The following is a 25,799-nucleotide window of genomic DNA, read 5'->3' as shown; positions in this document are numbered from 1 at the left end:
AGCCAGGGACCTTTTCCTTTCCCACTGTGTCTCACCAACAGGACCCTGACCACCAGGATAAGTTTCATCAGAAACCAGGGCAAGATGCACAGAGCTTCCCTTTCTCCAACCAAATTCCAATTATCTACTTCCCACCAGGCATTAGACATCCATTTTCAGCTCAGTTCTGACCCAGTTACCCTACACTGCTTCCTAAGGTGTCTGGAGGCTTTCCCATGTGTCATTAAATTTACCCTCCTGTATACAGCATTATCTCCCAAAATTAGAGTGTGTACTTCTTAAGAGTAGAAGCTATGTCACTGTTCTGGTGGCATCCCTAGTGCTTCCCATAGTGCTAGGCAGATAAGAAGAGCTTAAGAAATGTTTGTGGTTGTTGGTGGTGTTTTTCCCTCTCCTAGTCTTACCAATACTTGGCTGCTTTCCTCCTTTGTCTACAAACCCAAGATAGCTCACCAACCCTTGGGGCAAGAGAACTTCTCAATTTACAATAGATGTATCTTTCTGGGTAGGATAACTCCCAGTTAACAGCCAACTGAATGTCATGGGATTCAGACGATTCTGAGGCCAATAAAGTTAATTAAAGCAACATTTCATTAATTTTGACCTGCTCTGTTTAATCTTATTCCCTCTAAATAGCCTTTCTGGTCTTTTCATAAAGCCATTGCTGAAAACCAAACTGCATGGCATTCATTCTTGGGCTAGTTTTACATTAGACCTAGTAGCATGTACTGAGGTAGGGATAAAAACTAAAACAAAGCAAAAAAACAACCCAAAACAAAACAAAACAAAAGAAACTCACTTTCACCGATGCAAAATCGTTCAGGAAGTAGGCATTCTGAATGTTGTCTGCTAATTTTCAAAAAATTCAAGTACAATAAACTGTACTAAATTTCATTACTACTATTAAAAATACTTAGTACTAAAGCAATACTGAAGATAATCTTTATTTGATGATTCAGAAGGTCCTCTCAGATATGGCATTGCCTCAAGGCCATCATTTAGTATATGCATTACCACTACATATTAATACCAAAAAAAAATAATAAAAGATTGTAGTTATTTGGGCTTCTTACTTGTCCGGGTTCTGAAAATCCAAAGATCAAGATAATGAATTAAAATTTTAGAAAACATTATCAAGGCAAACATTATGTAGCAAATATTAATCACCTGTTTTGCTTAGTTAGATCATCAAGAATGGGAGTGGCATTGGTTTCTTGTAAAAGTAATCAACAAAAATGTAGAATACATAGCAATGACTTGTCAGAATTATAGCTGAACTAAGGATGCAAAAGAATGATATTAAGTAATAGACTGAGGGTACCAACAAAAATATCAAAAACAAAGCTATCCAAAAGATTACTTCCAGGGAAAAATTGCATATTCGCTGGAAATCATCAAAGTTAGATCTGTGCCCCAACCCTATGTTTTCTGGTTTTATAAACTTGGATTAATCAATTCACCACAGGAGGTGCTTAGCACAATGCCTGACACAAAGTAGGTGTTTAATAAATGCTAGTTGAGGGGGGAGGTGGGAGGGAGTACTGAAAATAAAATAAAACTGAATTCTAAGAAAAAAAAAAAGAAAGAAACTATTAATAAGTGCTAGTTTACTGACTGACTGAGGGTGAGAAAGATTTGACTAGAGCACTATTTCCCAATTTGTGGTTTATGGACAAGCACTAGTTTGTACCAAAATTTACTTATCTGCCAAATATTTATTATCAAAGATCAATATTTCTTTTTTTTTTCTTTCTTTCTTTTCAGAGGTAGAGGGCAATCAAGGTTAAGTGACTTGCCCAGGGTCACACAGCTAATAAGTGTCTGAGGGCAGATTTCAACTCAGGTCCTCCTGACTCCAGGACTGGTGCTCTATCCACTGTACTACCTAGCTTCCCCAAAGATCAATATTTCTTAAAAACTATAAACTTAAAAAAAAAAAGATCATTCACATTCTCTTTGTCTCTGCCTCTGACTCTCTCTGTCTCTATCTCTCTCATTTCCTCCTCACTCTCTCTTTCTCTCTCTCCCCTTCTCTCCTCCTTTCTCTGCTTCATGCTCTGCCTGCTCCATTGAGAGTCATAAATGAAAAGCCATGGCAGATCGTGTGCTCTAAGGTAAACTCTTTGGATATTTTACTAGTTCACCATATATTCTGAGTTAATTGATCTCTAATGCCTTTTCCAATTCCAATAGTTTTTTTCACTTACTTCTGAATCTACGCACTTTGTGAAGTAACTATGGTAGATTGCCACCTTGCCTCTTCAAAAGAAGGAGGAGGAGAAAAAAAGAATTTTTAGGCATTCAAAAAGATATATGGGAAACAGCAAGGTTTTACATTAGCCAAATTAATAAAAGGAACAGGGAACTAGGAACTCTGACACAGACAAGTTCTTGGCATTAAAACCTGTAACAGAGAAAGATACAGCAAGCAACAATTTAACTTTCCACACTCTAGCCTCTACTGCCCTGCAGGCTTTGAGGAAGGATCATTTCTTAGGATAAAAAGAGATAAAAGCCAGAATTTAATTGGTTTTATGCAGGGAACTCCCTCTTGGGTGATTTTTTTTTTATTTTGAAAGAAAGAGTAGGATGTTAGCCTAAGACCCTGAACCAAGAATTAAAGTGGTAAATGATGGAAAAAGCAGACTTTAATATTATTTCCTTACAGAAGCAGAAAGTTATAACAGTTAGTTCGTTAAGATGTGCCAACCCAACAAACCCCTGAATTGAATGGAATGTTATTAGTTCTAGTTCCTGGACACTATATTCTAAAATGCCAACAAACAAGCTTCTTATAACTAACATGAATTGTCCTAGTGCCAAATTGTTCACAAAAATTAAGTCTCAAAAACTCTATGTGGAAACCCTCAAATAAGCCATTTTTCTTCTAAGGCAGCCAAATACCATTAGGAACATTCCATCAAATTACTGAATCTAGAGATGAGAGGCATATTCATGAGAGGTCTAAGTCGAACACCTGTCTCAAGACAGAATGTCTCCATTACTGCCAAGAAAAGGGAAAGACCAGTTTTCAAACCACACAGATACATATATATGTGTTCATGCATGAACAAGTACATAGTACACATGCACACACAAATACACACAGATTCTTGATGAGGAAGGCCATTAAATACCTAACAGGGAGACAGTTGGGTGCTGACAAAGATCAGCTCTAAAGGCACAGAACCTACATTCAGTATGTATTTGTTTCTAATAGTGCTATTATTATCCTCATTGCACAAATAAATGATAAAATTTAGGCCAAGAAAAGTTAAGTGACTTGCCCACAGTCATATAGATAATGTCTGGGGTGGCATTCAAACTCGGGTCTTCCTGACCCTTAGGACCTTTTATCTGATGTGGTTTAGAGGTTCAGGAGTCCTGGGGACCCCAAAATCACAACACGTGGATCCTGCCCAAAAGAATTCGACCCAAGCCTTCTTCAGTCAAAGACAAGATTAATTAGAACATTGTCATATTGGGCAGACTCTTAAGTTAAGGAGTCAGAACACGAGTGCGCAGTGGTTAGATTATAAGAATATAAGCATCTTAATGGAGACAAGATGGACCTTATATACAGAAAGACTGGGAGGGATCTAGGAGTGGCCAAGTACTCTATGAGGTAATAAAATTCCAGGGACCTGGACCATATGGCCAAGGGAGAATGGAGAAGTGGCCTGGGGCCATAGGGAGGTCCACAATGAAAGGCCAGTTGATGGGATTATAGCCTCAGGGGACCACCAGATTTGACCATGTGGGAAAGTCCAGGGTTTTTCCCTTTCTGGGGCCCAGATCCCAACCCCATCACATCCACCACTCCAAGAATCTCTCCCCTCACTTGATCTTCTATAGTTCTGACCTATATTTTAATATTAATTTAATATTAGATTAAATTTAATCTAATTTAATATTAGATAAGATCAAATGAAATAATATTTGTACAGCATTTAGACAGTGTCTGGTATATAGCATGCATTTAATAATGCTTATTTCCCTTCCTTTCCCTTCCCCAATTAGCTCTTCTCACTTCACTTCAGGAAACTTGTTTTTAGACTGGTGTTAAAGAATAGTTCCTTGATCTCCCTCAACCACTAGCCATCATGACTTAAAAATTCCACACTTTCCTACTATTTCAGAGGAATAAAATGTCATGTTTCTACTACTACATTTACACAAATGACTCCCAAATACGTATTCCCAGGATGGCCTCTCTCTAGAACTTCAGTGCCACATTTTCAATAGTCTAGCAAGGTACCCATCTCCACTGAGAATGTTCTACCAGCACCCTAAATGTGACATGTCCAAAACCAAACATCATATTTTGCCCGTTATTAGCTCTTCTCCCTGACTTCCTTCTTTCTGGTAATAGAAACAGCATTCTCATAATAAGCAAGGCTCAAGTACCACTTAACAGTTGTTTTTTGGGCCCTCCAGGCTCAAGAGTAAATGTAAACAGTAACTGTTTCTCTTTTGGCCAGCAACCCTGAGGGTCTTCCCCTCCTAGTTCCATTTTTTTTTTTCTTGTTTGGATTAAAGGGGCCATCCCTTGACTCACTTCTTAAAGAGGCCTATTCACTGAATGGGTGTTGCCTCACTCAAAGTCAGAACCCGAAAAGATCTTAACTTAAAAGGGCCAGGGTCTCCACTGCATCCTGAACCATCTCCAGTCATCCTGATGAATTATCTGGCCACTGAACCCAGATGACTCTGGAGGAGAAAGTGAGGCTGGTCACCTTGCACAGCCCTCCCTCACTCAAATCAACATCAATTGCAAGTCATGTCATCAACTCTCTGATGCCATGGTCCTCTCCATGAACAAAGGATAAACACAACATGTTGGACTCTTCTCTACCTTTGCCTTCCAACATGCAGCTCATTGCCAAGTCCTTTCTTCGTCTTTTTTTTTTTATTTTTATTAAGTTTATTTTATTTTCAACTCACAGAACAAAACAAACATTTCCATAACACAGTACAATAAAAAAGATAATTACACCTGAAACTGCAAATCTACCATGTACAACTTGCTATTCCCTCCAAATATGCAACAAACTGATCAAGCTTCTTTTGTTTCCCCTTTTTTCTTCCCTCCCCTTGTCTCCTGCCATAGAGATGGCTACCATTAGACATAAATAGGTGTGTGTATGTATATATATACACACACATACATACACATATGTAAAATTATTCTATAAATACCTCTTAATTTGTATATTTATAATAGTCAAAATTACTTAGTCACTCAAAGTCACTCTTAAAACAATCTTGTTGTTACTATATGCAACAGAAAGTTCTCTTGGTTCTGTTCACTTCACTCTTCATCACTTCATGCCTTTCTAAGATCATTGAGCTCACTGAGTCAAATCCTTTCAATGATACTTCTATAACTTCTTAAATCTATTCCTACCTAAATCAAAGAAGGTACCGGAGAAGATGCAGCCACATACTTCCATCCTTTTGACAGAAAGGTGAAGTACTTCTAGGCTAGACTATCACACAGATTGTCAGGCAAGGTTTCTTTATGGGAAGTTTTTGCTTATTATTTTTTTTTGTCCCAAGATACAATTTGATCTGGAGAGAGATGAATGAGAAATAACTATAAGACAAACACAAAAGGTATCAATAAAATATTTAAAAGAAAATATTTCCCAGGGGCAGCTAGGTGGCGCAGTAGATAGAGCTCTGGCCTTGGGGTCAGAAGGACTTGAGTTCAAATCCGGCCTGACACTTGACACTTACTTGCTGTGTGACCATGGGCAAGTCACCTAACCTCAACTGCCTCACCAAAAAGGAAAAAAAAAATTTCCCTTCCTTTCTGTTTCTACTGGCACCACCCTAATTCTGACCTTTATTAAACTAGACCACTACAATAACCATCTTACTACTATTTCCACTCACCTTCCATGGATTTCTCTTCCCATCCACCCACACATGAAAGCCATATTGTGCATGTAGTAGGCATTTACTAAATGTTTAATGAACTGAAATGAATCAAACTGATGAAGAGAAAACTAAAGGAGAGGGACCTGTATAAATGTCTAACGTATGAAGTAGTGGCAACAATCGGCTCCATTTTACTAACAGTACAATGAGGTATAAGGGACTAAAATTGCAACAAGAAAGATAGTAATAAGGTATAAAGAAGACCTCTCTGATTTTAAAGGCACTGAGATAATGAAACAAGTTAGCAAAGGAAGTAAGAAGATCTCCTTCTCTGAATATTTTAAAGAATACAACTGCTATCAGAATCATGGAGATGGATCAAATAATCTCATGATGTCTTCTTGTGTCTAATGACTCTGTGATGAGTATTCTTGTGAAATGAAGTTTGCTTTTTTTTAAACACTTTTTTTTTCTGGAATATGCATGGAACATGAAAGGGAAGGTATGGAATTTAACAATTCTAATTTGGATTAATTGGTTATTGTTTTGTTTTCTAAATAAGATCATATTCCAAAATAAGGGACCTTTTAACAAGAGATAATTCCACAAAAGCAGTCAAAGTTTTGGCAATATGGGTAAGTGATGATAAGAGTTTCTAAATCTTCTACATTAAAATGTCTGAGAAAGGAAAACGAACCAGGCTGCCTTTGTTCCTGACAACAATTATTATACATCTCTTGCAATGAATACTCAATTAATTATATTTGTTATGTAACAATTTTAATTGACTATGATTTCACAAAGCACAAATTAGTAAACTGTAAAAAGGATAAGTTATTAAATCAAGAACAAAGAAAATGGAGTAGATAGAGAAAAAAGTACAAATGTTCTTAAAAATATGGAAATAATTTTGAAGCTTAAATAATGTTTTATGTATTTCTATTAAAAAAGAAACATACATGCATAATTACCAACAGCCAATTTAGAGACTATGTTATGGAAATAAAATGTAAAGAAGTATCTGAGCTAAACCTGATAGGTCCTAGAATTATAGCACTGGTAGGGACCCTTTAGTAGTCCAACCACTTCATTTCCCAAAGAATTACGGGCTTTGCCCTAGGCCATTATGACTAGTCAGCCTCAGAGCTGTCTTTTGTACAGTTCCTCTGGTTGCCATCAAATTCTCAGTAAGGAAGAGTGCACCACATAAAGACACTTAAGACTGCCTAATTCACATTGTTATAATAGAGAGATAACGTCCTCCTCATTCCCCAATCATACAGTTGTATCTACACCTAGTTACGAGAATGCTACTCTGAATGGTAGCGTGGGCTAAACTACAAGTCAGAAATGTCTGGGAATTGGTGCACCAAAAAGAGGGGTTGTGGTGCTAAATATGCAGGCTCCTGAGTATATTTTGGGGATCCAGGGAAAGACACACCTCTCCCAAGTAGTGTTCTCCAGTTGTGTGCAAGCCACCATCTCTCAGAGCTAAGACACCTAGAATCTGTCAATAACATACTATGTGACCTTGGGCATGTCACTTATCCTCTCTAAGCTTCAGTTCTCTCAACTGTTAAATGAGATTGGACTAGATAATTTCTAAATCTCTCCCAGGCTCTAATTCTATGAGTGGTGAAATATACAAAATTTGGCTACATATTATCATTTTCCTCATTGGTAAAATAGAGATAAATAATGTAACCTACCTGACAGGACTGTTGTCAGGATCAATTGAGATAATATATGTAAAATGCTCTACAAACCTTAAAGCACTAAATAAATGCTAACTATTATTATTATTAGGCATCTAGGTGGTGCAATTGACAGAGTATGGCTTGGAATCAAGAAGACTCATCTTTCTGAGTTCAAATCTGGCTTCAGACACTTACTGTGTGACCCTGGGCAAATCACTTAACTCTGTTTACCTCACTTTCTCATCTGTAAGATGAGCTAAAGAAAGAAATGGCAAACCACTCCAGCATCTTTGACAAGAAAATCTCAAAATGGAGTCATAAAGAGTTAGATAGGACTGAACAACAACAACAACAACAATTATAATTATTATTATATTATTATTATTATTATCATTATTATTATTATTTTAGGGAGGTGGATATGGCAGGGACATTCAATCTATCTAAGACTTCCATTGATCTAGAGCATAAAAGGAAGGATGGGGGCAAAATAGCTTCAAAGATATGACCATTCTGTCACCCAAGAAACTATCACCAAAAGTCTGCAGCAAGAGTCCCTTGCTGTATTACTGAGTTTCCACATACACTTTGTGAAAAAGAAAGCTCTTTCCTCCTTCTGTCCAGAGGAGGATACATTTCCATAATCAATCCACAAGCATCTAAGGATGAAATACTACCCCTGACCATGCTAAGCAGATTGTCCTGATTCTAAATAAGTAATCAGAATTTCCAGAAGGATCAAGCACTACTACTATTACTTACTTCTCCTGATGTTCTTAAGAGTGTAAAAAGTCGACCTGGGTCCTCTTGGACCTGGACTGATGGTGTCCAATTGCTTTCTCAGGTAATTCAATCAGAGCTGAAGAGACAGAGCATTCATATTTAATGGATATGTTGTTTTTCATTCTGGTTTTTTTTTGGGGGGTGGCTACTATAAAAGACCTCTAAATTCCATAAAGAGCACACCAAAGTATAAGCACAAACAATGAATATCAATGTAATTATATGACTAAATATAACTTACTGCATTCATTTCCAATTAGCCAACAAACATTCACTTGATATTTCAGGTGATACTAAAAAGAATAAGATGTGGCCCCTGCTTTCAAGTTCCAGCAGGAGAAATTAGACACATATAGAAATAAATACACTACAAATGTAATGTGAAAATACAATAGGAGAGGTAGTATTGTTATATTAAGAAGTGGGAAAGGAGGAGCTGGGAGTGATCACTCCTTGCAGAGAGAACATCATAAGCAAAGGTACAGATGCAGCACTTTAAAATCTGCAAAGCACTTAACAAATGTTATTTCATTTGATCCTTACAACCACCCTGGGCGGGGGGGAGTAAGTGCTATTATTATCCCCATTATTTTACAGCTGAGGAAACTGAGGTAGACAGAGGTTAAAGCGACTTACCAAGGGATACACATTAAGTGTCTGAGGCTGGATTTGAACTCAGGTATTATTCTTGGCTCCAGATCCAGCTCTTCACAGACCATGTCACTTAACTTCCCATTATATAGTTTAATTTGTCTAGAAAATAGAGTTCAAGAAGGAGAATACCAAAACAGAGGCTGGAAAAGTAGACTGGATTCAGATTAAGTAGTTCAAAGGATCAGGTCCTATATCAGGTCAGCCCTCCCTCACTTAAATCCAATTCACTTGCATGTCATGGTTCTCTTCCAGAAAGAAGGACCACCACCACCACTACCAACAACTACAAGGGTCTATATTGGGTAGATAAAGGGATGCTAGGAAACAAGGGAGTGTTAATCCTAGCTGTGCTTTAGGGAGATTAATCTAGCAGTATCCAGTAGAAGGAGTTGCTCAGGGAAGAGATTAAAGACAAAGAGACAAATTAAAATTTACTGAATTGATTGTATACAGATATTTATCAAAAGCTAAGTTTGCCTCTAGTTTTATTCCTTCCATCCAGTCTAGAAGTCAGTAGTTGTCTACCTTTCACTCTAAGACACAGTACTCCTAACCTAGATGGAAGTGTGACATATACAAAACATTCCTTCCCTGTAGCCCAGGGCCTTCATGCTATCCATTCTTCCTGACTCTTCTGAGCAGCAATCCCACTGCATTTATTGATCTCTCCCTTTTCTTCCCATCCCACACTCCATTACAACACCTATTCTCTCAAGGTCATTCTCCTAGCTAGCTGTCATAAGGGAAAGGGATGTGTTAAATTAATTCACGCTAAGTAACTCATAAGAAAGCAATGTTACTATGCCTAAGGGTATTTTCCTTTGAAAAGAAATGCTTTAGACCAAGAATGCAGGATGTATGAGTAGATCTAGAAGTCTTATCTGGTAAATATCTGATCCAACTGATTATGCCACATACCTTTCTTGAGGTTTGCCAAAATCGCCGAAGCAGGTCACAGTGTCCTCCTCTACTCTATTTGGAGAGTTTGTTTTCAGCATTACACAATACTTTGCAAATCCCACCCTATAGGAACTTGATGGGTGATTTTGTTGACACAAGGAACTCCTGGGTAAGATAATGCCCTCTACCAATATAAGCTGGCATCTTCTCTGCAGCTGACAATCTTAGGGAGGTTAAATAACTTGCTCGGGGTCACAGCTAGTAAATATCAGAGTGGGAAACTTGAACCCAAGTCCTCCTGGTTTCAAGACTGGCTGTCTATCCACCGCTGTTCAATGTGTAATGGTTCAGTCCCTACACCTAGTAACACATTATACAGAGTTTTTAATCCTCCTCTACCGACATAAACTAGAGATGCTAAACATTCATAGATGTTCTTCTAGATGAAAAAGGCCACTTTTCCCATAAAATAATTCATCCGAGCCAGAGAACTGGTAGACCTAAAAGCAAAGAACAAAGTGCTACTCTGTCCTCTGTGCTGCTGTCTGAACTCTGTGTCCTCTCCTCCAGCTGGATGCACCTGGCTAGGTGTTGAGACGATCAGTCCGTTGCCGGCCAACTCTGAGATGTCAAGTTTAGTGATTATACCTGATGTGATCTGATGAAAAGTAAAAGCTACTAGAGTACCTGATATGTGATCAAATATTAAAATAGTGACTTCTCTACTTTCTTAAGTGAGAATAATCCTTATAAATTATGAAGTATTTACACATCAAGGGAATCTTGCCCTGAAGCTGGTTCTCTGCTTCCTGCCAGGATGGACTTCAAATCTTTTTTTTTTTTTTTTTTTTGTACAGTGAACTAAAGTTCACACAGGTTTTCAGCAGCCAACACACAAAAACTGAGATGCTTAGACAAGTTCTTCAGTTACTTGGCTGTTTGTTTGTAGCATGCTTTTCTTTAACAAATCTAGGGAGTTATTTCAACATGTTTAGGGTTTTGACTTTTCAGAAAGCTGAAGGTTGTCTGCAACAACCTTTTGCCTTCATATGAGTCACATTTTTAAAGTAAGCAACTTGCTTTCAGTAAACTGGATTTTAGACTGTCACATATTTTTGTGATTATTGTTTTCGTCCAGTCCTGCAATTTCGTTAGTGTAAAGAACTCCCCACTGAGGAAACCCTCTGCCGATGCAAACCTTTCTGGCTGTCCCCTATGCCTGGAATGTTCTCCCTCCGCTCTGACTACTGACTTCCCTGGCTTCCTTTAAATTCCAATAAAATTCTACCTCATACAGGAAACCTTCGCCAACCTCTCTTAATTCCAGTGCCATCCCTAATTATTTCTTATTTATTTTATTTATAGCATGCTTTGTCTCTGTTTGCATGATTGTAAGCTCCTTGAGAGCAGGGGCTGTCTTTTGTCTCTTTTTGATCCCCAGCATTAGCACAGTGCCTGGTTCACAGTAGGAGCTTAATTAATTTTTATTGATTAATTGATTGTTCTGCAACTGTTAGTCCTAGAAAAGTACTTGGAAAGTTAAATTACTTGCCTGGAATCACACAAAGCCAATCTGTATGTGCCAGACATAGGACTTGAACCCAGGCCTACCTAACTCCAAGCCTACCAATCAATCAACAAGTATTATTATGTACTGTACCAGGCACTGGGGATACAAATACAAAGAATGAAACGATCCCTACTCCAACAGAATTTACATTCTAATCTACTATACCAAGCCACCTCTCAAATGAAAAAATATGGATTAAAAAAGCATTAGTCATTGATATTCCAAACAAGGTTTTTCCTAAACAACAAAACAAGCAAACAAAAAAGTCCTACAATAAAGTATCTAACTTTCTTAAAGATGGTATTTCACACTCAAAACTATTATCAGGCCCAACTGTCACCTTATCATTCAATAAAAGGACTCTTAATTACATATCTCAAAATCAAGAATAACTATATACCTCACCATGAATACTTTGTCTTTTGACAGATACTTGAGACAAGATAAAACTGACATACAAGTCTTATGAGAGTCCTGTCCTGTCTTATGAATCTTATAATAAGACTCCGAGAAATCCTGAGATTTCATACCATGGACTGACAGAGGCACGAGAACCAGACCTCAACATTTTCCAGGTTTAAATCTTTCTCAAGGTCTATTTGTCTTCAATTCCATGAAAATGTTTTCAGCATCAGGTAAAGGAGTTCTAAATCAGGGAAGCCTTTCTGGTAAAGTAGGTTTCCTTCATAATCTGTAAGGCCATTTGACTAGTCATCCCCCAACTGACAACAATACAAAGAGGCAGAGAGATGATGCAATGCATAGAACACGGGGTCTGAAGTCAGGAAGACCTGAGTTTAAATTCTGCCTCAGACATTTACAAACCATGTGACCTTGGGCAAATCACTTAAATCTGTTTGTCTTAAGTTTCCTCAACTATAAAATGGGGATAATAACAGCAACTACTTCAGAATTGTTGTGCAAATCAAATGAAATATTTGTAAAGCTCTTAGAACAGTGCCTGTAATAGAGTAGGTGCTATATAAATGCTTAACCCTTCCCCTCCCCACAACAGTATTAAGGACTTGAGGGTGGAGAAGGGGAAAGAGATGGAACTAAAAAGGTACTACTACATTAAGAAGAGGCCCTAGATAACTACATTTGTACAGTGGAATATAGTTTGTTCAAAACAGAATATGTGGCCTTCAAGATTCCTTCCAACTTTGAGATTCTATGCTTCCACAGTGAGGAGTCGGGGGGAAAGGGGACAGGAGGTGTAAATAGGGAACTCTGAATAGAATGGAAAACCACTAAGCATGTTACTATACACAAAATACTTTAAGATCATATGATAAATTTTCTTTGGAATGTTATTTTTTTTCTCAAACTATCAGTCCCTAACTATTACATAAGGATCTAATGGTAGGTTTCATAGCCTTAAAGTAGACTTCAGAGTTGGCTGATCCACTATGCTCTACTCTCCAAGATTCATTGGTTTTCCCAGGGTGGAGACCACTTGAGTTAATAATGATACCTTTTCTCTTTTTTTCCTACACTCTGATCAAGAACTTTATTGCCAGTGAACACCCATCTCAACCCACACATAAACATTCAAAGTTTGTTCTTATTCATCCACTTCTGTTGTCCCCTCGCCTCAATGGCTTAAGAAATATGTGAAGTTGGGGGCAGAGCTAAAATAGGGGAGTAAAGGCAGGAATTCCCCTGAGCTCTGCCCCAAACCCCTCTAAATACCTTTAAAAAATGACTCTAAACAAACTCTAGAGTAGCAGAATCCACAAATAAGACAGAGTGAAACAAAATTACAGCCCTGGAAGGCTGACAGGAAAAGTCTGTTGCACTAGGCTGAGAAAGAAGCGTAGTCCAGCACAGAGAGTACCAGCATAGACCAGGACCCAGCAAACCCGGAGCAGGCCTCAACGGACTGAATCACTGGCAGCAATGGCAGTTTCCAGACTTCTCAGCCAACAGACTCGAAAGACAATGTAGAAGGTTAGCAGCAAAGGTCTGCTGGACCTGGGTGAAGGAGGAGCACAGTCCAGAGCAGGCTGCACCAGCACAGTCCTGACAGCGCCAGCATAGTCCAGGCCCCAGCAAACCAGTCAGGCTTTGGGAGTGACTGAATCAGTTCCAACAGTGACTGCTTCTGGAGCTCTCAACCCACAGATGATAAGGGGATCAAACAACTGGTCAGGAGATTTCAGGGGTCTCTTTGCTAGCACTGAGGCAGGAGTCTGTTACTTGGATCTGGGTTGCAGTCTTCAGTAGCAGTCCTGGGGCGAGGAAAGGCACTGGAATAGCAGAGCTTGTGACAGCAGCGGAGAGGGAACCCTCCTCACAGTTCCAGGGCAGAAAAGAGTACTTGTGATTACTCACAGACCAGATCATAGGCCAGGAGAGGAGTAAACACCTATCCTTAGATCATACCACCTTGGCAGAACTGAAAACTTACAGGTCCCTAGAAGTATCACTGAAAACAGCTGCACAAAAACCCCTGAAGCTTGGGACAGTGCACCCTCCACACTGGAAGCAGAGCACTACCTTAGCAAAGAGTTAAAAAGTCAAGTAATAGGCTAGGAAAATGAGCAAAGAACAGAAAAAAACTCAGACTATAGAAACCTACTTTGGTGACAAGGAAGATCAAAACATACACTCAGAAGAAGACAACAAAATCAAAGCTCCTAATTCAAATTGGTCTCAGGCCATGTAAAAGCTCAAAAAGGATTTTGAAAATCAAGTAAGAGAAGTAGAGGAACAATTGGCAAGAGAAATGACAGTGATGCAAGAAATTCATTGGTAAAGGAGACTTAAAAAAATACTGAAGAAAATAACAGCTTAAGAAATAGACTAGATCAAGTAGCAAGAGGTCCACAAAGCCAATGAAGAGAAGAAGGCCTTAAAAAGCAGAATTGGCCAAATAGAAAAGTCCAAAATCTCACTGATGAAAATAAATCCTTAAAAATCAGAATGGAACAAATGGAAGCTAATGCCTCTAAGAAATCAAGAAATTATAAAACAAAACCAAAAGAATGAAAAAATGGAAGAAAGTATGAAATTTCTCATTGGAAAAACAACTGACCTGGAAAATAGATTCAGGAGAAATCATTTAAAAATTATTGGACTACCTGAAAGCCATGATCAAAAAAAGAGCATGGACATCATCTTTCAAGAAATTATCAAGGAAAACTGCCCTGATATTCTAGAACCAGAGGGTAAAATAGAAATGGAAAGAATCCTCCCCAATTGATAAATGGTCAAAGAACATGAATAGCCACTTTTCAGAGGAAGAAATCAAAGCTATCTATAGTCATGAAAAAATGTTCTAAATCACTACTGATTAGAGAAATGCAAACAGCTCTGAGGTACCACATCACACCTATCAGATTGACTAACATGATAAAACAGGACAATGATAAATGTTGGAGCAGATGTAGGAAAACTGGAACACTAATGCATTGTTGATGGAGTTGTGAACTGATGCAAACATTCTGGAGAGCAATTTGGAACTATGCCCAAAGGGCTATAAAATTGTGCACACCCTTTGACCCAGCAATGCCACTTCTAGGTCTGTATCCCAAAGAGATCATAGAAATAGGAAAAGGATCCACATGTACAAAAATATTTATAGCAGCTCTTTCTATGATGGCAAAGAATTGGAAATTGAGGGATGCCAATCAATTGCGGAATGGCTGAACAAGTTGCAGTATATGAATGTAATGGAATACTATTGTGCTATAAGAAATGATGAGCAGGCCAACTTCAGAAAAACCGGGAAAGACTTGCAAGGACTGATGCTGAGTGAAATGCTATCCACATCCACAGAAAGCACTTTGGAATCTGAATGCAGATGGAAGCATACTATTTGCTCTGCTTTTCTTTTGTTATTTTGTTTTGTTTCTTCTTTCTCGTTCCTCCCATTAGTTCAAATTGTTCTTTACATCGTGACTATTGTGAAGATATGTTCAATATAAATGTATAAGTAAAGCCTATATCATATTGCACACCATCTTGGGGAGGGGGGAGGAGAGGATAGGGGCGAAAATTCAAAACTAAAAATCTTATGGAAGTGAATTTTGAAAACTAAAAACAAAATTATAAAAAAATAAAATCTTATGGAAGTGAATACTGAAAACTAAAAATTAATAAATAAATTTAATAAAAAATATTTTTAAAAAGAAAAGTAATTGAAAGAATCCACCGATCACCTCCTAAAAGAGTTCTCAAAAGGAAAACTCCCAGGAATATTATAGACAAATTAGAGAGTTCCCAGGTCAAGGACAAAATATTGCAAGCAGTCAGAAACAATTCAAAGTACTGTGGAACCACAATCAGGATAGCACAAGATTTAGCAGCTTCTACATCAAAAGATTGAAGGCCTTGAAATATGATATTCCAGAGGGCAAAGGAGCTAGGATTACAACCAAGAATCACCTATCCAGCAAAACCAAGTATAATCTTTTAGGGGAAAAATGGATATTCAATGAGATAGAGGAATTTCATACATTCTTGAGGAAAGACCAGAGCTAAACAGAGAATTTGACTTCCAAATACAAGACTCGAGAAGCATGAAAAGGTAAACAGGAAAAAGAAATCATAAGGGACTTATCAAAGTTAAGCTATTTACATTCCAACATGGAAAGATGATATTTGTAACTCATAAGACCTTTCTCATTATTAGGGTAGCTAGAAGAAGTATATATAGACAGAGGGCACAGGTGTGAGTTGAATATGAAGGGATGATATCTAAAAAATAAAATAAAGGGGTGAGAGGAATATACTGGGAGAAAGACAAAGGAAAAGGTAGAATGGGGTAAACGATCTCACATAAAAGAGGCAAGAAAAAGCTTTTACAGTGGAGGGGAAGAAAGGGGAGGTGAGAGGAAATGAGTGAACCTTACTCTCATCAGAACTGGCTTAAAGAGGGAATAATATGCACACTCAATTGAGTATAGAAATCTATCTTACCCTACAACAAAGTAGGGGGAAGAGGATAAGAGAAGACTGGGATGATAGACAGAAAGGCAGATTGGAGGAGGGGGTAATCAGAAGCAAACACTTTTGAGAAGGGACTGGTGAAAAGAGAGAACAGAATAAGTGGGGGGCAGGATAGGATGGAGGGAAATATAGTTAGTCTTTCACAACATAACTGTTATGGAAGCGTTTTGCATAACTACACACATATAACTTAGAGCGAATTGTTTACCTTCTCAATGAGAGTGGGTGGGGAGGAAGGAAGGGAGAGAATTTGCAACTCAAAGTTTTAAAAACAAATGTTAAAAATTCTTTTTACATGTAAATGGGGAAAAAATAAAATACCAAATAACAATTTAAAAAAAGAAATATGTGAAGTCATTTCATTTCATTAAAAAGAACAACTACTATACTATATATGTGTACCTTTGGAGGTCAAAGTTTCTTCCTTTATTTGTTTTACAGCCTCTTGACCTTGTCTCTCATTATTTCCAGCTTTAAAAAAAAAGAAAGAAAGATTCAAATTAGTATGGAACCCATCACCAAACTATTAAAAGAGTCCGAAACATATGATCCCTGTACTTCTTTTGAATCTCTACTGTCTACTCTTAGACAAAGATGTCTTCTACTATGTTTGGTATTTCCCACCATTGTTGGCATTATACCCTTTCTGTGAAAAGCAGTTCTCTTTAATCCTAGAATATCTAAAGCTATTTAAGTATTGCTCTCTGTAGTTTTTAAAGGGTTTTCTCTTTCTCTGGCCATAGAAGGCAGTAAAAAGCAAAACAGGTTTGTCTTTGAGGGGTTTCTCTGTATCAGGCCATAGATGGCAATAGAGAGCAAGGCAGCTTTTCCCATAGCCAGCTCTTCACCTAGGATTCTGTTTTCCTCCAATCATCTCTATCAAACATCAGAGGTTTCCTCCAAGCAGATCACCTCCCCACATTAACAGCACAAGTTCTCCTCAACTGGTTTCAGTTTTCAGGCACTTGGCTTTTCAGGCCTATTGACTTCACTTTTTTGTGTTCTGGTTTCTGATGTCTCTGCTTCTGTTTCTTAGTGATCTCTCTAATCCCTCTTCAGTACCTGGCTTCTTTGCTCTCTGATTGCTGATATTTTGATCTGGCTTCTGTGTCTCAAATCAGAGTCCCCTGATGTGTAGTGAGCCATTTCTAACTTCAACTGGGAAACTAAAAATCCATATTCTTGACATATATGACACAAGTCCCCTAATCCCTAGATCATTCTTTGATTCAGAGTTTCCCAAAAATAAACTCCAAAGTATTGAAAACAGTCACATTCAAATTAGGTAGTAGGAAACAATACACTACAGACATCTCTAATATCAGTGACTATTTTTGCCTCTCAGTTTCTCATCTCTCTTTTTAAAAAAAAAATCAATTCTATTTTATTTTCAGTAGTACTTTTATTGCATGGGTTGTTTTCTCTCAGGTCCTTAGAATATCTTTCACCTTAAACAGCTTTTCTCTGAGATTCTCATACAAATGTCTGCTTAGCCTAATATCTGGCACATAGCAAATGTTTAATAAATGTTTGTTGACCTTTGGTGCTCCCTTTCAATCAAATAAAATGACCACATAAGAAAGAGGTAGTATTTTACAAGTTAAAAAAAAATTTTGATGAAACTTGTTATTTCATTGGTATAGGGAAATCACAGTGGAACTAGAGGAAGTCCCTTTCCTCTACCAATGCAGAGAAGCACCTGCTCCATAACTCAATGTCTTAAAGAGTTGCTGGGGGAGTTACCTGGAACCTGCCTAGAACACATAATCAGTATTTAGTAGAGACAATCAAGTCTTCTTCACTCTGCAGCCAGCTCTACCTGTTGCAGCATACTAACTCTTAATAAGCAAAATAACATGCTGGTACACAATCCTTCTTTTGTCCTTTTGCTGTTTAATACATCAGAGCACCTACATCTCTGATAAAGTTGTCAATTTAAGTAACAAATATTAACCAAGCAAATTTTAAAAAGATCTTTTGCATTATTCAAGAATATGTTTATGTTCATTTCTTCATGGATAAAACAATTTTGCAGTACCATACTAAGATAAAATCAAATATTTTCATACACACACAAACTAAAAATTGTTCAGTCATTTTCAATTGTATCTGACTCTGAGCAGAAAAAAGCATAGTAAGAAAATTTAGGACAATATTTTTTTCTCATTATTTGACCAAATGCTCAAAGTCCAAATACATTTTTTGGATAGTAAAAAATCATCTCAGAATTTGTAACTTCACTAAAAGTGATCTTGTAAAAGCCTTATAAAGCCTTACATCACAGTAAAATATAAGAAAAATTTAAAAAAAAATTTTATATTATAATTTCCAAGAAATAACATGTTTTGTACAAAAAAGACATCTTCTTTATTTTCATGCGGTAACATGCATAAATGAAATCCCAAGATAAGTCCCAACCCTCATTTTAGGCATAAGTTTAGATGGAATCTTGTGAGAATCAAATGAGATAATATATGAAAAGCTCTTTGCAGAGGTAGCTCGCTCAATGGAAATGATGCATTCCTGCAAAGTTGGTCCAAAGAGATCAAAGAAAGTGGAAAAGGTTCTATATGTACAAAAGTATTTACGGCAGCCTTTTGCAACAGCAAAGAATTATAAACTAAGGAGGGGTCCATCAGTTAGAGAATGGTCAAACAAACTTGGTATAGAAATATGATGGAATATTATTTTATTGTAAGAAATTATGAAAGAGATAGTTTCAGAGAAACATGGAAAGATATTTTATAAACTGACGCACAGTGAAAAAAGCAGTCACAAGAACAACGTGTACTATAACAATCACACTATGACAAATAAACAATTTTGAAGGAATTCTTTTAAGAACCCTGATCAACAAAATGGTCAATTGTGATTCTAGAGGACTGCTTATAAAGGATACAACCCACCTCCTCACAAAGAGATGATGGAATAAACATGTAGAAAGGTATATTTTGGGGCATTAAGTATATAGGAATTTCTTTTGTGTGAATATTTATATTTTGTTAGGAGTTGTTTTTTTTTTCCCCTGGGTTAAAGGAGATAGGAGAAAGAAAATACTTGAAATAACTGAAATAATCAATTTTAAAAGTTGACTTTAAAATTAATTTCAGTTAACAGAATCATATTTTTCCATTAACAACAATAAAAAATTTTAGATGCAGTCTCCTGGGGTTAGTTCTATATGAAACGATGAAAAAGAGGATGGGGAAAGAAAGAAAAACAGACACCAACAGACAGAAATTTGTTTATGTGTATCTGAATGGTGTGTGTGTGAGTGTGTGTGTGTGAGAGAGTGAGAGAGAGAGAGAGAGAGAGAGGTTTTGACTGAGCAGTTTAGTTTCTTGGTTTTAAGCATAATACAGAATGTCTCTAACCTAATTATGTGCAGTATAAAAATAACTCACTTATCTGGCCTGAAAAAAGAATTATCTACAAAATAGCTCTGAACTCTGAAGTAAGCTAGATCTTGCATTTTATTCTGCTAAACTGACCTGGAGCCACCCTCTGGACTGAATTATCTGAAATTAAGATTGAAAAAGAGTTCTGAAGTGGAAGGGGTAGGATTGGCTGCTAGATGATAAAAGCCAGAAAACAGCTAATAGGTTGAGTGAAAATTTAACAGACCACCAAAAACAAAACAAATAGTTCTACACACCTCAACAACCACTCTTCCTCCTCCCATACACAACACCTTCATACAGCAGGCTCCAATAGTCATTATTCATGGTGAATATTTACATTCAGTATTTAAAAAAGGTAAATTATATTCTCTACACTCTCTTTAAGAAGGCAGGTAATTACATAATACAGTTTAGGGAGATTTCTAGCAAAAAAAATTGGTTTAGGTTAAAAAAAATATTAAATTTATCTGGAAAATTCAGCTATGTAGAATACTCCCTCCTCCAAATAAGTGAACAGTTATTTCTACTTCCTTTTAAATGGCTTGATTTCTATGCTAAAAGTTTTTGAAAATATAAACCTGATCAAGGAACAACCAGACCTCAAAAGAAGTAATTACTGAAATGATACCTACTTAGATGGTGGTCTCTAAGAGAGAACCCCAGGACTCAGCCCTTAGCCCTGTTCTGATCCATATTTTGATGATTTCTCTCATTTCTCACCTGGTTGCACTACTGTGGGATTTCTCTGAATTTTCCACCGTGCCCCAAGAAGTTCATTATTGGGAAAAAAAGTCTTATCCTGTAATCATCCCATCACCAAAATCCCACTGGGATGCCACTTCATCACCACCCTCAGTCCTTTTGATGGGTAAGTGGAGCCATGAACACCAAAACCTACATTTAAGGAGGGAGCCCAGGTCAGAACATCTCATTTCTCAACTGGCTGAACTTTTTGGGGACTTCTCTATCTTCTCCTCCATACTCCCACATTGGGTAACTTCCCTTTTTCAGCTTACTTTTTGTCTTGCCCCATTAGATTGTATCTACAATGCTTGGAACATAGTAAGCACTTAATGTTTTATCTAGCTATCTTGCTAAAAAGGGGGCTTAAGGTGAAAGATTATTTATTTTCTGGATGTGTCTAATTTATGATGTTGATGAGATTTGAAATATCCAATAGAGAGCTGGTGATGTAGAACTAGAGATAAGTTCAAATTCAAACTTGTAATCTGAAATATCCAATAAGGAGTTGGTGATATAGAACTAGAGATAAGGAAAGAAACTGGAGCTGTTTACAGAACCACAAGCTATCTGTTCAGATATGAAAATTAAACCCATGGAACCTAATGAGGTCATCAAGTGAGACAGTACAGAGAGGGAAGAGAGCCAAAAATAAATCCTTTGGGCACACTCAAGGATATGGGTGTGAAATGGATGATGCAAAGAAGATTGAGAACAACCAGAAGGAAAGAGTAGAGTCATGAAAACCTTAAAAAGAGAGATCATCTGGGAGAAGATAATCCAGCATGCCAGGCTCTACAGAGTGAATAACAAAAGTACACAGAACTCCTGGGGTCCCAGGCTCTTGACCTTCCACTCTTTCCTGTTGAGATGAAGACTCTTGAATTAGGCAGTTCAGCTTTATGATTCTTTTCTTTCTGTATTTAACATACAGGAAAGTCAATATTTCTGCTGTCTCTCTGTTTCATTTCCCTTCTGGATGATGGAGCAACAGGGAACATCCTGGCTCCTTCACTTTTTCTCTGCAAATACACAGAAAACCATTCTTCTAGTGAGTAACAGAGAAACTAAAAGACTTATTCTCAATTTTTTTGTTTGTTTGTCTCTCTCTGGTAGGAGTTAGGAGATCTGAATGACTTTAGGACTAGCATAAGCCCAGCTAAACCCAGGATAGGTATCCACTTCAATCCTCCTTTCAGAAACAATTCTTTATTTCATATTTTCAGGATTATTTTAAGGGTTCTAATTTCTACAGTAATCATTTTTATAGATTTGCACATTTGTACTGAGCTAGGAATTTCTCTTTGATGGTCCATGCCTTTCATTAACCCCCCTAAATCTCTCTCTTTCTTCCCTCTCTCTGTCTCCTTCTGTCTCTGTCTCCCTCCTTCCCTCCTCCCCCCACCTCTTATGCACACAAAACTGTGTGTTTATTTATCAGATTCTAGCCTTACTAGGCATTCTGCCATTGCTAACATTCTTCTGGGTTAAGAGGTGTTGTTTCCTGTTAAAATGAAAAGGGTCTGGAATGGGTGACCCCCTTGAGGAATTATCATTATGCACTAACACATAGATAGCAATGAAAGAAAAACCATTCAAAATCCCAGCAGGAATGATACCTTGTGAAATAAGTTTTCATTAGAGGGAGGATAGGGACAGAAAACCCTACTTGGCACTGTGAGTATGCCCTCCCAATACCCCTATTAAGCAGTTAGAAGAAAGCAGAATGAGGGGAGGAGGAGGGAAGCAGAAGAGGTAGCAATCAGTTACATGGAAAGGAGTACAAGCGGGCATGAGTCTGTAAGGTAAGGTCAGGAGGCACCATCTACATACAGTACTGTACAATTTTGCCCAAGGCCAGCTCCAAGCTCAGTTTTCCCCAAGGCCTAGTTACTCACAGTTCACAGTAAGTTCAGCATTAGGAGGACTCATTTGCTTTCTTCAGAACACTATGGCACATTTAGCGTTCTGCAGGAGGGAAGATTTAATGTGCCCTCCTAATTTCCTAACTCATTCCTAGCTAATCTTTCCTTATTATAATGATAATAGTAACAATAGTGATGGTAGCAATTCTCCACTCAGGCCTGCTCCAATGAATCACGATGGCCTGGAAATGACCTCAAAAATTACAACAGTTAAATGCAGACTGAAGAAGGTCCTACCAAAATGGACAAACTGTGAGGACAGGTCTGAGGCCCTTTGAAACACTATAATCTGAGCTAAGCACCAAGAGGTTTATCACCTGAAGGTTCTACATAAAATAAATGAAAGGGTTTTTTGGGGGGGGGGGGTTGTGTGAGAGATGAGGGGGGGCACAACAGCCCATAAACTTGCTGACTAAGACATGGAAAAGTTGGGATTGCCTCACCAGAAACAAGTGTTAGTTCAAATCCCACCTATTCCCAGTCCCCCCAACTCCTAGTGCCTTTACTACAAATTACTTTCCATCTATCCTGAATGTATCTTGTTATCTACATACTGTCTCTGCCATTATAATGTAAGCTCTTGAAGGCCTGGATTACTTTTGCTTTAGTGTATAAAGTGCTGGACTTAAGTCAGGAAGAACTGAGGTCAAATAATACCTCGGACACTTAGCTTAGACTCTGAGCAAGTGATTTAATTTCTTTTAGCCTAATTTTCCTCACGTGTAAAGTGAGGATAATAAAAGCATCTGCTTCACAGGACTGTTGTGAGGATCAAAGGTTGCTTTGCAACCTCTAAAGGACTATATAAAAGTTAGTTATTTGAAAAAAAAATTGCATTCCTTGCACCTAACACAGTACCTCACACTATTAAGTGCTTAATAAATGATTGTTGACTAACAGACCTTTAAGATCAGGGATCTTTTGAAGGTTTGAGGTAAAAAATAATTATAAAAGTAATAGAGATTAGATATCATTTTATAAAGCTTTATACTTAACAAAGAGTTTTGGGATATACTACTGTCATCTAAGATTGATACTGGGGAGACTCAAATCCATTACACACTAGTTCTAGAAATCTATTCAAGGATTCCATAGGATTTTTCTCTCACCAGAACTAAATTAGCCACTTTTAAAATCCTCTATTGCATGTCAAGATAGTGTCAGATGTTCTTTTAAAAGAGCTTGGTATTGTTAATAATAACTACAATAGTATTAGCAAATTACATTCATCTCATAAAGAACCTGCTTACAAGGCTCAAGGGGCTAGGGCACTGTATTCACAATTGGTCCACTAAGTGGTCCATCTGTTAGGGACTATTCACCTGGTCCAGATCAGGTCCTATCCTGAGAAAGCCTGACCTTGTAGAATGGTTGTTCTTTTTTCTCACAGTCTTTGACTTGCTATGTTCCCTCATACTGGCATTACTTATATCTTAGGCTATAGCTCATTTCTAGGTTCTTCCCAAGAGGCTGCATAGGAAGATATAAAATGAACAGTATGAATCATGTATGAGATAGTTATATTTCCTATACACACACACACACACACACACACTTAAAAGACTGACAAAACAATTGGCTGGTCAGCTGTGTCATAAACATCAGAATATGAAGTGGGTTTATGAGACTATCAACAAGGCATTCCATATTTCACCTTGTTTCTGCACTGTCTCCTGCACAGTAGACATAAGGCTGCCCAGGGATCGGGCTCATTCTTCTGCCAGTGGTTAATTTTTGAAGAAATTCCTCTGGCTTCTAGTTAGCAACACCAATGGACTAAGGACCTGCAGATATGTTAAACTCACAAGGTAACCTTCAAGTCTAGGCATGTCAATCTCCAGGTTGAAGTTCAGTCCCCAACTCAGAAATGGAAACACAAATCTGGAAAAAGCAGCAGACCTAATTCAGTCTCCTCGCTGTAGTTGACAGTTGGGAGTGGTTACCATTCTGCCACAGTAGAAAAGGCCAGGTTTCCTCCATCCCTCACTGAAAGTCTCAGAGTTACCTGATGCCACCTCCGTGAGGGATTGTCTGATGTTGGCTACGTGCCACATGGGGGTTGTGGCAAGATGGGGCAGGGACAAGATATTAGGAAGTAACCGGAGCTCACGCTCCCGAGGCAGGGGGCTGTGCCATGTGGAGTTGTGGTGAACTGGGGTAGGAACAGGATACGGGGAAGTAGCCGGAGCATGTGCTCCTGAGGCAGGGGGCTGTGCCACGTGGGAGTGGGACGCCAGAGAACGAGCTTCCTTTGTCACATCCTCTCCCTAGGTGCAGCGCTAACCCCAGACGTCTCCTTTCTGTATCCGGTCCTAGCCTCCTGTGTCACGTCCTCTTCCTTGGTGCAGCGCTAACCCCAGACATCCCCTTCCGGTATCTGATCCTATAATCAATGACTAGTAGGCGGGCTGAGGAGGAGGGGCTAGGAAGGTATATAGGGGCGGTAGGGGTCGGAGCTCGCTCTCTCTTGCTCCTGCTCTCTTGCTCTGGCTTTCCTGCTTGGCCTTGCTGTGATGGCCTCTGAATAAAGCTCGAGTGTTTGTACCTCCTGATTGGCTTGTCTCTGTGTTTATCTGGGTGGGCACCGAAGACTGGTAAGTATGACCCTGGCAGCCTGCTCCTTATAGGAGAAGAGTGCACGGCGCGATCGGCACACACCTGGACAGAGGAAGGAAAAGTCTGCTACGGGTGGAGTCATTATCTTTTAATAAGTCCATTGAGATACCAATCCTTCCTTTTTTATGGTCAGTATTATCTGATGCAGTTTTGACAGTCTCTGCTACTTCAGCCTTCAATGCAGTGAGGGTGCAAGAGACAACTCTGAGCTTGCAGTAACATCCTGAAACACTAAGACTCCTCAGCACCATGTCTGCCACATGACAGGGGGGAGCATCCTGTGTTTTTCATTCCCAAAGCATCCAAGTACTGAGCCAACATAGCTGGTCAGCTGGAAAAACACAGGTGAGCTCCGAACATGTTCTGTGCAGCCCCGGTTAGATTCTCCTTTGTATTTTAATTCAGTGCTGCTGCTACAACACAGAAGGAAGTATCTATGTTGATAAAATCACGACTTCATTAACATAGCTAGTCACCAGTGCCACAAACTCACTCCAACTGCCTATAAGTCATTGTGAGAATCTCTTTTTAAATACTCCCGTGATTTTGCAGGAATGACTTCAAACAAATAAGAAGTGGTCATCATAAAATTGAAAGTGTCTTCAGCTTAAGTTTGTTTCTTTTTTTTCCTCCCACATTGGAAATATCTGAAATTAATACTGCAAAGCAATTCTCC

The 25,799-nt window shown here is 38.2% G+C and overlaps 1 protein-coding gene across 2 annotated transcripts in view; it reads right to left on the bottom strand.

The window, feature by feature from the left end:
* The window catches only part of DHRSX (dehydrogenase/reductase X-linked), a 380,969-nt gene that overhangs the window by 266,408 nt on the left and 88,762 nt on the right, over positions 1 to 25,799 (bottom strand). For both annotated transcript variants that reach the window (XM_027842409.1, XM_027842410.1), the window contains exon 3: positions 16,843 to 16,911. In XM_027842409.1, the coding sequence (XP_027698210.1) occupies positions 16,843 to 16,911 (69 nt within the window). The remainder of the gene's footprint in view (positions 1 to 16,842; positions 16,912 to 25,799) is intronic.

Source organism: Vombatus ursinus, unplaced genomic scaffold (genome assembly GCF_900497805.2).
Source record: "Vombatus ursinus unplaced genomic scaffold, bare-nosed wombat genome assembly UNPS02014872.1, whole genome shotgun sequence".
NCBI lineage: Eukaryota > Metazoa > Chordata > Mammalia > Diprotodontia > Vombatidae > Vombatus > Vombatus ursinus.
Note: the sequence above shows the minus strand (reverse complement) of the source record. Positions and strands in the feature narration are given on the sequence as shown.